Source organism: Microtus ochrogaster, linkage group LG3, assembly GCF_000317375.1.
Source record: "Microtus ochrogaster isolate Prairie Vole_2 linkage group LG3, MicOch1.0, whole genome shotgun sequence".
In the NCBI taxonomy this organism is placed as follows: domain Eukaryota; kingdom Metazoa; phylum Chordata; class Mammalia; order Rodentia; family Cricetidae; genus Microtus; species Microtus ochrogaster.
Window position 1 is genome coordinate 41,235,242 of NC_022029.1, and position 12,512 is coordinate 41,247,753.

The 12,512-nt window shown below is 39.0% G+C and overlaps 1 protein-coding gene across 1 annotated transcript in view; it reads right to left on the reverse strand.

Annotated features, from left to right (window-relative positions):
• The window catches only part of Itprid1 (ITPR interacting domain containing 1), a 118,552-nt gene that overhangs the window by 63,527 nt on the left and 42,513 nt on the right, over window positions 1-12,512 (reverse strand). Inside the window, exons 8-9 of the mRNA XM_005360799.3 lie at window positions 5,302-5,858; window positions 1,387-1,444 (exon numbers count right to left, since the gene is read on the reverse strand). Coding sequence (XP_005360856.2) covers window positions 1,387-1,444; window positions 5,302-5,858 — 615 coding nt within the window. The remainder of the gene's footprint in view (window positions 1-1,386; window positions 1,445-5,301; window positions 5,859-12,512) is intronic.

A 12,512-nucleotide genomic window follows, 5' to 3' on the forward strand; every position in this document is an offset into this window, starting at 1 on the left:
TGAAAAAACTCACGTACTCACGTACTTATTTAGATGAAGTAATCTTGGGAATTTTACATTTAAAAATTTCATGAATATATGTACATATATTTCAAAGTGATAAAGGATAATCTTCTTGCTTCATTAACCCAATTAATTTTACTTTTTGATTTCAGTACTATTTTTATTCAGTTGTTTGAAGACAGGGTATCTCGGACTAGTCTCAAGTTTATCATCCTCCTGCCTCAGCCTCCTGTGTGCTGGGATTACAGACATGTGCTACCACAGTTTGGCACCAACACTATTTTTGAAGAAAAAAAAAAGATAAAAAAAAATAAAGGAAAATCCTGCCTGTCCAGATTTTTCTTATTAGGCAAACTATCACTTCTCTCCTTTCAATCTCTCATTTTGTCCGACTTCCCACATAATCTTTTCGGAATAATTGGGATGGCTTATGTGATAACAGTAGACCTCCTAATTGAATGTCAAGGAAGGCAGTTCTATTGACAAGGGGACCTCCAGCTTCATTGAGAAGCATTCAATTAGATGGAAAACAGATGCTTATTTTTGTCTTCTAAACCTCAATGCAGGTTATGTGGTAATTACTTGAAGAGCAGGATAACAATTTATGTAATCAGCAGGACCCTATAATTACTAATGCATAATTTCTAAACAGCATTTAGCAAAATGAGACCCATACATACACTTTGTAATGGAAAAGATGTGTTTGACACCACACTAAATTAAATTTAAAATTTGCATATTTCCTTCCAGGAAACACACTGGCTTCATCTGTTCTATTTTGCTTGACTAATCTCTGCCTGCTTCCAGCTCCACTGAAGGATCATGGCAGCTGTGAGAGCTGTGACTAGGGGGATGAGAAGCAGGGACAAAGCAGGGCGTACTAGTCTAGAATGTGGAACATCATCCCAAGAAGAGGCCGGAAAGGCTGCGTGCTGGCAATTTCTATCCCCTGAGAGTTTGACAAGGGGTCATACAAAATTTAGAGTGCAAAAGTTGGTAGGAGATTTAAAAAATTATTTGCACTTACTTTTTTTTATTGTTTATGGAAAACCTGAAGCCTGCATAATGGCATGACTTGTGCAGTATCTCAGACCGGGAAGAAGGAGGAGGAAATCACCCACTCAGTTTCTGATGTTAAACCCATTCTACTACACACAGCTCAGGGAGATACTGCTTGACAAGCCACACATGATAGCCACAGGGATAGTGAATATTTCCTGAGATTTTTTTTTAAATTTACAACTCAGATAGTACAGAAATGTATAGGACTCTCATGGAGATAATGAATCTCCATGTATTTTAACTGTTCTAAAGTACTGGCCGTTTCATTCCCTCTCAATGGTCATTGATGAAAATCATTCATATCCCTTATTAAATACTTACCTGCAATTCCTGAAATCAGGTTAAGAGGGTTGCCAGTGTCTTCATCAAAGCTTTGGACCTAAGATGTCAAAATACATTGATTTTACTAGCAATATTTTCATAACAAATTCAGTTTATTTAATCAATAAACAATGATTACCCACAGATAACCACATAGAGGGACAAGCATGAGTGGCAAACTCCTAGGTGATAGACTTCTGGGAGGACTTGGCATAAGACAGCCACAAGAAAGACTCAAAGAATCAAAAGAGCTCAGGGGAGGGGAGGAGCATGCCTGGGTGGGAGGGGCAAGGCTTCTTTATGGAATTCGTGCATTAGAAATTTCTGTTGAGACTGAAGAATATTAAATGTGTGGGAGAGAGCTAGCTAATTATGGCTTGATATACTTATGCACAGTAATTTAGTTAATCAAGCAGCTACATAGCTTTTACACACACACACACACACACACACACACAATTTATTTCTAAATTAAGAGAGCAGAACTTATTTTTTTTGAAATATTTGGCAAGTTAATGGATAACAGTCTACAAATGATAATAAAGCTGTTGGTAAAACATAGCAGAAACTATTACCTTTAAATAATAACATGGCTCATTGTACAAATGTGTCACCCAGAGAATTCTTTGAAAGGTGAAAACAGTTAATGGTAACATTTTGGAGTGTTTCTTTGTAGGATTTATGTTTTGCAAGCTTTTTCTGGATATAGCTATGAAGTCAAAAGTTTTCATTCGGGAATTTAAATGAGTGGCATCTTATGCTCAGAATTGATTAGACGAACTTACCAGGAATTTGGTATCTTATGCTTGGAATTGATTAGACAAACTTACCAGCATTTCTTCTACTGGTTTTGGTAGCTCAAACCAATGTGCATCACCACATCTTTAAATGTAATGAGAAAGTTCTCTTCCCACATCATAAGCATGAAGAAAAATCTGCTTAGTACAATGCAGAACACATTTTTTTTTCAATTAGAAAACAATAATGGAAAAAATGGTGTTTTAAAAAATAAATTTAATTTAAAACAAATGCCAAGTATATCCCTGAGCTTTCTATCAGATACAAAGATATTAGTTTTAAAAATCAATAAAAATTGGATAAAGAAGCAGTCTTCACTGAACGAAGATGCCAAATGACAAAAATACCTTTGGCCTCGCATGTGTTTTCTGTAATACAGGGTTCATTCATGAAAAGAAGAAAGGGTGCAGACCATTGATCGTGACCATAAAGGCACATACGTCATATAACATACCTGCATGGGTTTCACAAGTATTAAGTACATTTAATATTCTTGATAACTTTAGAAGGAATTCTTCTTAGTAAAATTAAACATAGAATGTGTTGCTCTTTTCATTAGAAATCTATGTATAACTTTTGTTGGAATTATAATTTGGAGATTCAAGCCAAATATGGCCAAAAGCAACATTCAACAGGCCTGTCTATAAGGGAAATTTGGTCAACCGTAATTAAAATTCTGCTGGATAATTATTTATGCATCATGACTATCATTTAAATGCCCCAGAAATCTGTCAATTTCACCCATATTTTTATTTCTTATAATTAAATTTTTAGATTTGCCATTCAAAAATAGACATTAAATCCAACATTGGTTCCTATGTAGTATGCTGGATCCCTAGGTTCTTTCTTTACTCTTTCTTGTGGCACTGAGTGAAATAAGTATTTTCCCCAGTGCTAATACAATATTTACAAAACCCTTTTCTGTTTTGTTTTAAGGAGATGAGTTTCTTTTCTGTTGTTTTACGGTTACTTCTGCTTTATGTACATAGGAAGTATTACGCACATACAAGAAAATGTTGAAGTTGGTCATGAAAGTCTACATAATATTCTAGTTTCCTTTTTTGCACCCATTGTGTGTGTGTGTGCGTGTGTGTGTGTGTGTGTCTGTGTGTCTGTGTGTGTCTGTGTGTGTGTCTGTGTGTGAAGATTTATGGGGGACAAACTTCAGGAGTCAGTTCTCTCCTTCCACCAATATTCTAGTTTTCTATGGAAACCATTTTGGACCAATTTAGAGTACTTTAATGATATTTAAATCTGGAAATACTTAACAAAACTTATTTTAGTGTTCAAATAATCCTTATAAGTATACATTTGCCTTATAATATTAAATTAAATTTAAAATAATGCATAAAATTGCCAAACTAGAAGAAAACAGATCTTTGCTAAAGTGTTATAAATTGGCAAAAAATGATGTAGTATGAAAAGTGGTGTTTTAATCTTATAAATAAATCCCTGTAAGGATTTCTATAAGTCATGTGTACACATGCACACATAAATATGTACTTATGTAGATACTAAGCCTTTTGGTATATATGATGAAACATTCACATCTTTTGGGGTTAGAGGGTTACTGTAGGTATCTTCCCTTGAGTAAAACCCAATTCCAAGGCATTGTTAAGCTTTACTCCCACTAAGTTCGCCATTTGTGGCTTCTTAGATTTCACAAAATGCATTTGTAGAATGATATAAGGGCCCATCTGCGGACTGCCCTTGCTTTTCCCTGGCACTGCTTTGTGTGCCTGTCCATGTTACCTCTTCTTTCAAAGTATTTTCTGTTACAACATCTATGCTGGTGTCTGTGTTTGGCACATGATGGCTCTGATGGCTCAGCAGAGAGACATCTTCCATCTTGTGATTTATAAATTAAATCAATTCCCCCATTCTACTTGGAGCAATTCAGATATACGAGGGTTTGGAAAGCATCCTTCCTTCGTCCTCTCTAACTATATTAACAGTTATCAATAAGCGCATGGTCCATCCTAGTTTCCATTATGAATACAGAGGTAAGAGAAAATACACACACACACACACACACACACACACACACACACACACATATTTATCAACTAAATACAATAGAAGATTTAAGAAAAAAGAGTGCAAGTGCAGACTACTGTGCGTGAGAAAAGGTAAGAAAGAGCAAGTAGAGATTTCAGGTGAATCAGGGTCTCAATATGTGAACCCTAAAGCAAGTCAACAAAGGAAACTAAACCCCCAGTTTCAAGGCCTACCCTGAGCTCTTAGTGCTTTACTAAGATTGGTGCATGACACATTTTGTCAAGTATGTCCTGACTCTTCCTTTGGTCTTTAGAGTGCCAAGAGTTCAGCAAGACAGAGGCAACTGACACCTGCACCCCTTTTACAGGGATTCATCCTGGGGCTCTGAGAACACAGGGAAAATTGTTGGGACAACTTCCACTGAGTGGGAGTAATTGAACTGACCCCTTAAAGAAGGTGAACTTAAAAAAACAATAGAAAGTAGATTAAAAATCACACTGAGATACTTAATAAAAAATAGAGTGACAGTAAAGGAAGAAATAACTCTTAGATACAGAATAGAAAAAAAATAGACATGGTGATTGAGAATGACCTCATAGGCTCCTTTGTTTGAATGTTTGGTCCCCAGTTGTTGATACTGTTTGGGAAGGGTTAAGAGTCGTGGCTGTGTTGGAGGAGGGATATCTGTGCAGACAGGTTTTGAAGTTTCAAAAGTCTATGCCATTCCCAGTTAGCGCTCTCTGTATAGGACTTGTGGATTAGGGAGGCTTAGATGCCCACCTGCCCACTGGCATGCTCCATTCCATGATCATGGGCTTGCCCTCTGAAATATAAGCCTCTAAGTAAGCTGTTCTCCCTAGAAGTTGCCTTGGTCATGGTATCTTACCGTAGCAATAAAAAAGTAACTAAGACACTAGAAGGTTGGTTTTGTACCAGTTTAATGCTGCCTGGAGCAATTACAGTAACTATAAGTGTCTCAGTATAAACTAAATTTGAAACTGTAAGATAAAATAGCAAAAGACTGAGATGTCAAGTGGATCAGTGGAGGTAAAAAGCAAAAAGGTTTGGTGGGCTAGGCCACTTCCAACCGGAAATCGAGCAAGCAGATGCAGCACTCACCTCCTCCATTTCAAAGGAGTCCACTCCTTTACTCACGATGTGAGACAAATTCTTGAGCTTGTCCATGGGAATCCATTTCTCCTTCCAAATTTTCCTTCTAACTGACCCCTCAGGCACTCTGGTATGAGGAGACTGTTTTGCCAACTGCTTGTCCAGAAGAGCATGTGGAGGGAGACAAGGGGACAAGTCATTGCAGACTTGGGCAGAACCATGTTCTGTTGAAAAAGGCACTTGACCTCCATCATGGCTAGTGGAAGCCATTTGCAGCCCCAGCCTAGACTCCCACGGCTTTGTGGGCAGACTAGAAATCCCGTCTTCAGTCTTGAATGATTCTGACAGCGCTGGGTTGCCATCTCTCCTGATGGTCTGTCTTGAAGTTCTCTTTAAAAGTTGACTCATTCTTCTCCGATGCTCTTTAGCTCCAGTCGATGTGGGGTTTTGTACACCCTCTCTTCCAACTTTCTCTTCATCTTGGCTCTGGGTGGTGTTAACATCATTCAGCAAAGATGAGAAAGCATTGGTCACATGATCCAGGATTTCCAACTGTCGGAACCTGCCTGAAGGATACAAGAACATAGAAATTTAAGGATTTTTTTTTCTCTATGATACTACTATAAAGCAGTAAATTATATAATAAGGACTAAACAATGGGGCTAGTGAGATGGCTCAGCGGGTAAGGTCAAGTGCAGCCAGTCACAAGGATTTTAGTTTGATCCCTGGAATCCATATGGTAAAGGAGAAGCCCAACTTCTACAAGCTGTCTTCTGGCCTCCACATGTGTGTTACGGTATTCAGGCATGTACACAGGTATATACGCAATAAGTGAATTAAAATGAAAGAAGGAAGATGAACTTAAAGAATGGATAATGTGATTCACCAAGAAAACTAAGACTTCAAACTGTTAAAACTCTGTTTCTCCCAGCAATGCCACACCCTCTGAAGATGAGACCCCTGCCTAATGAGAAGTCACTGCTTCACAAGGAAGACTGATACCGTTTCCACTTAGTTGCTTGGATGTGCATAACTTTGTGGGTTCACATATTATCCATGGTTTTTATATGTTAATTCATGAAAAAAACCTAGAGATATGTGACTCTATATGTTTATGTGTAGAAATAAATGTCAGAAGATAAGCTCAAGTCTGAGGATGTAGCTAAGTGGGAGAGTGCTTTCCTAAGGGACCAAGTCCCAATGTCCATCTGTACTGCTGCAAAGGATAAAACACATCCTAAAGCTAACCCAGGATTCCAGCATGAAGTTGTCCAAGTATGCTGCCCACAGCTTCATACACTAGCTGTCTCACCATCATGTGCATCATCTCCATCACCCGCATATGGGATAGCATATGGAATCAGGAGGCTTGGTTCTAAAAACATCCATCACTGAGAGTCTAACCCCACTGTGCATGCGTTAGTACACACGCAGTGGCAGTGCTTAGCTCTGTGCCAAACATAGTAAATGTTCAAGTTTTTATTTTCTAACTCATATGACTATAGCTATCTATACATGTAGCTGTGCTATACAGCAAAACAGTTATGTGAATAGGCAATATAGGTCTGTGTTGTTGTCCATGGCTCCTGATATTATCAAAGGCAATGCCAATCCCAGGGGTCTGGGCTGTCACCTGCATCCATGTTGGTGTCCAAGGGCCTCACTGCCATAAGGGGTCATGACAATCCGAGTGACCTGTATAACCACACAGGGCTGGGACTGGGCTGCTGCCATCAGCCATGTCTGGGTCCACTGTCCAACAGCAGCCAGGGACTACACTGGTGTCCATGGCTTGTGTTACCACAGGGGTCATAAGAATCATGGATGCTGAAATCTGAGGCTGTGCCGAGACAGTCCTGTCCCTCACTGGCCCAGGATAGCTGACCCTGGCTGGACTCTGCATCAGCAGAGCTGGTGATGCTGCCCCATGAGAGAACTGACCCCAGCACCCTGGAGAGAGAGTCACATCCCTCACCACAGGGGTAGGAGAGCTGGCCCTGATGGCATGGGGCTAGGAGAAGTAACTCTGCCCCTTGCCTGTGGGGGCTCCCAGTGGTCCAGTCCCACATCCTTGGGGTACCCTGATAGTTACCCCATCTATGACCTGCTAGAGTGCACCAAGGAACAGGACCTGTTGATTGATAACCTCAGGATCTCCACAACTCAGGGAACAACAGGATATCTAAGAGGAGTTTCAATGAGAACCCAGTGATACATCACTCAGTGGTGATGGTGTATCAGAAACTGGAGGCCTTGGACTGATCAACAGCTTATCGTAATAAACATACTGAGTGACACATTCAGACCTCCTGATGCCACTAGGATAAATGAAGAGGTGTTGGAAATATGGAGGACCATGGCGGGTTTTTTTTGTTTTAAATTAATTTGGGAGGGGCACATACAGAAGGGGTGAGGAGTGAATATGGAGGGAACAGGAGGTGAGCAGAATTGGGGTACATGATGTGAAATTTAAAAAGAGTCAATAAGGAATTATGTTTAAAATTTTAAAAGGTTATTAAAAAGGACTATGCAGTTTTCAATCTTTCAAGAAACAAATAGTAATTAATAAGGAATCCCATTGGCTTTCATACTAAAGATGTTCCCAATTTGTTAGTCTTTCTTCATAATATGGCTGTAATATTTTAATAATCCATCAATATATGAAAGTGTTAGCTAAATTAGCATTAGAGAGGGGCCTCAAGAATTATGAGACAATTTAGGCATATGATGTCAGTCTGTAAACCAGAGTAAATTATTTTTATTTTGGTGTATTGATATAATAAAACCATGGTGAGGAAAAAGCAAGGATTTTATTTTGTAGTACAGCTTTATCAAAACCCTGATGGTAACTTAAAGATTATATGACTCAACGATGGTAAACACCCACATGGCTGGGCAAAGATGCTCCTTTAGTCATATTTTCTTACTACTGTGACCAAATACTCGAGAGACAAACTTGAAGGAGAAAGGGGAGAGGTGTTTAATTTTTATTCAGGTTTTCAGAGGATTCAGTAGATCATAGTGAGGATGATTTGGCAGAGTATGACAGCCTAGTTTGTCACAGGCAATGAAGGCAGGAGAGGGAATATGCATACCTGAATTAGTGGGATTTCTTTTTTCCATACTTTTAAAATTAATTTACCACTTTCCCTTTTCCATCAAATAGTATATTTAATGTATTTTGGGTACTTTCTCCCCCTGTATTCTGGTTACTCCCGTCTCCCCTCTTTTATCTTTTTCTCATTACTGTCACTTACCCCTTGGCACACCTCTACCCGTCCCTTCCCTGGATTCATCACTCTTGGTTTGCTTAGATTAACTACGACTATCTACGTGAGCATTGGAATGCAACCTGGAGGAGTCACAGTGGGTATTCACCTGAAGGTAATTACTTCCTCTCTTTCTGAATTTATCAGTAGCAAAGAGTTAGCCGTGAAGGCTGAGGTCCTTTGAGTCTCTCTTCCATCTATAGCTGAGTGTTGGTGGGTCATTTCTTATGCAGACCAGGGCAAGCATCTTTACCAGTTATGAGTTCAAAGTTATAATGATTCTGCATTGTTCAAAAGTGGGCATTTTGCAGGCTCTCACCCAGTATTTCTACTCTTAAAATATTTCCATACTCTCTTCCGTAATTTTCTAAGAACTTTAAAGAGGGTGTTGTAAGTGTTTTATTCAGAGTTAATCACTTATTTTCTGCACTTTGTGCAGCTAAGAGTCTTTCTGTATTCACTAACATTCTCTAGAAAGCAAGGTTTCTCTAAGGATAAGACTAACATTTATCTTTGAGCATAAACATAGATATTTGGAAGTTGCTTTGCTGTCTGTATTCTATTCAGGCACCAAGACTGTGGGATGATGCTACTTACATTCAACATAGTCCCTCCACCACTTTTAGAGTTGATCCTCTCTGGAAACATTACCCAGAAGTGTGCTTTACTGAGTTCTTGTTTCTCAGTAGAGTCAAGTTAGCCATCACAAGTCCATCCCTTGTCAACTTGCTACCCAAAACACCTCCCACTAAATTAAAGCATCCCCCTTCTGGCCTTTGAAAGACTCATAAAAGACAAATGTAAAAATGCATCAATTCGTCTCCAGGAGTTTCTATACTCTTAACCAATAAGACATGTTCAAAGTCTCCTCTGAAAAGTGAGAATATGTAAAATCAAAAGTAGGCTATATACTTTGAAACACGATGGACTACAATAAATATTGCCCCTTTAAATGGAAAGATGGAATCATACAAGAAAGGTATGAGATCAAAACAAGTTTGAAACCCAACAAGACAAACATTAAATCTGTGATTCCACGGTCACCATCCAGGGCACAGATAAGAATTCTGAGAACTCTGCTGAACTAGTAAAGCCTGACTGCTCTGGCCTTATTATTTCCAGCCTATGTGGCTCCCCTCCTCGTCTTGCCCTGTCCACTGACTGTGGTTTTCATTGGCAGGTGTTCCATATTGCTGCAATCTCTAACCTCTGGGCTTTTCTTTTGCATCTTTGGCTTCCCTCTCATAGCTACATACATACATCGTCCTCCCAAAAACTACATGTAGAAAACATAACTGCAAATTGCCTGACATTGCAGTCTTTACTTTGAAATATGAATGAAGGCATCATAATCCTTTGGTTTAAATATGCTGCATACTTATAAACCAGAATCATAGGCTGGGTTGGTGCTGTACATCTTTAATTACATACAGCACATAGGAGGCAGAGGCAGGCAGATCTCTGTGCACTTGAGGTCAGTTTGGTCTACACAGGGAGTTCTAGTACAGCCAGAACTACATAGTGAGACCCTGTCTCAAAACAAACAAACATGCAAGCAAAAACTTAGCATCACATTGATGATGATAAGGTCTAGTGCTATCTCCAGCAGAATCTAGATCCTCTAGCTATGAGAACAGCAACCTACGATTGCCCAGATAACTTTCCTAAGTAGTTTTGTGTGAGCACGGTACCCTAAACTGTTCTTATCTTTAAAATTAGTTCAAACATTTCCATTGAGTCTGTGATTAATGAGTTCTCAAAAAATTTCATTTGTATTTTTGGTATGTGTCTGCAGGTGGTGTAAGAGTCTTTATATGCACATTCTCATGTGTATGGATGTGTACGAAGATGAATGTATACATGAGTTTATGTGAATGTGGTAGTTCATTGTTGATGTAAGATGTCTGTCTGGATCACTTAAGACACTAATGTAGGTCTTTTATTGAAGCTGTAACTGCAGCTGTGGGCCAATTTTTAAGATGCCTTTTATATGTATTTTCTATTATTTCAAGACAAAGTACTTGGTTTCTTCTAATGACCTCAGCTGTCTCTGCAGTAATGATCTCTGCTCCAGCTTTCCATGGTTTCCTGGGCAAACAAACTTTTCGAATATTTCCATTAACATTTTGCTCATTATAACAGTTTTTGTTATAAATTTTGCTAGAAGCAAGTAACAATAACCACACTACAGCATCATACCAGTCTGCTTTGAAATTTCTTCTACCATGCTAATTAGTCCATCACTGTTAAATTCGGCCTTTCTTTAAATCTCTTGGAACAAGGTACTTAAAAGTTTTGCCATACTATCACAGGAATGGCCTCCAGACTGTTCCTAGTTCTCAGAGAGGAATACTTCCTAGCCCTCACAAGCTCTACCTTCACTGTTTTTTGTTTGTTTTTGTTTTTTGAGACAGAGTTTCTCTGTAGTTTTGAAGCCTGTCCTAGAACTAGCTGTTTAGACCAGGTAAGCCTTGAACCCACAGAGATCCTCCTGCCTCTGCCTCCCTAGTACTGGAGTTAAAGACATGCACCACTACTGTTTGCCTTCTATCAGCACTTTGGTCTTTTGAACTCCCTCTGCAATCACCCATTAATGTCGTTGATAGCATCAGTCTGGGGCTTCTCCAGTCCATCTATTTAACTTCTCTTAATCTCTCTCACAAACCACTTACAAAGTCTTTTGAGTAATTCTGTCAAAAAAGCTCATAGCAAAGACCCCACTTCTCTACTACCACCCTTCTGTGTCATTAGGATATCATTTTAAGTTGCAATCAAATAGCTCAGACGGAAAACTTAAAGTACTGACATATGCTGGCCATGGTTTCCATTCCCAATGACCAGGTGGGCATGGTAGATCAGAGTGTCTTGGCTCTGTGCATAGGACAGGGGTGCCTGTCCTGCTGGGACTTCTTGTCTCCACTTTATTCCATGATGGACTCCTCCCTAGGGAGTGGATGCTCCCAGAAGATCATTCTCCCTTACTTATTCCTCTCTTTGAATTCCACAGCACACTAGAGATGTGCTTTAATAATCTGGGCAAGTTGACAATGAAGGTACACCACCACAGACACTCTTCTCCGTTCTACTGTCTGGACCCCCACAGCAATCTATTGAGCCTTCCCTGCGCATATTCTCTGCTCACTCATTGTTCATTTCTTTGTTTTTGTGTTTTGTCATCTGAAAAGAGAAACTATTGGCCAATCATTGTATTGTTTCAAAAGACCTGATGGATTTTTTTTACAGAGAGGAATTTTTTTTCAAGTCTTTAGAGGAATTCTTGTTGGTTTTTTTTTTTTTTTTGGTGTTTCCAGATGATTCTGATTACATTCTTCCCCTTTCTTAAGGTTGTATGGATTATCATGTCTTTGATGAGCTTGGGAACATAATTGATTTTATGATTGCTTTCTATCCATCTCATAACAAGTTTTATGCTTAAACTAAGACAAAACCTACCAATTTAATCAGTTCAGTCACATCAGAGAACAGCAGTTTGGAGCAGGTATGAGTATTCTGTGTTGGCTTGGGGGCAGGTTAAAGAGCTGATCCTTACCCTGGGTTTGAATCTTCTGCATTAACTTTGAATGAGCATTCATCAATTCTGCCTTGAGCAGTCAACTAACCTAGTTCTTTCTTATTTTACATTTGGCTTTCTTGGCTTTATTGAAGTTAGTGTACTTTAGTTGTGTAGAAGAAAGTGAGGGACCCATGCCAAGACCAAAGGCCCACACTTGATCCTCTATAACCAATGTTTCAGTTTCATTTGTGAAATTCTTACCCTATAGATTAGTTGAAACACTACATAAATACTATTAAGGCTGGCTACTTTCTAGAAATAGAAAATTGATTAAAGAAATTCCATTTCTGGAAGGAGGGGAAACCATAGTAATTCATTCTAGAAGTAAAAAGAATATATCATAACACCTTCAGGATTACATAGTCTTAAAAAACTCA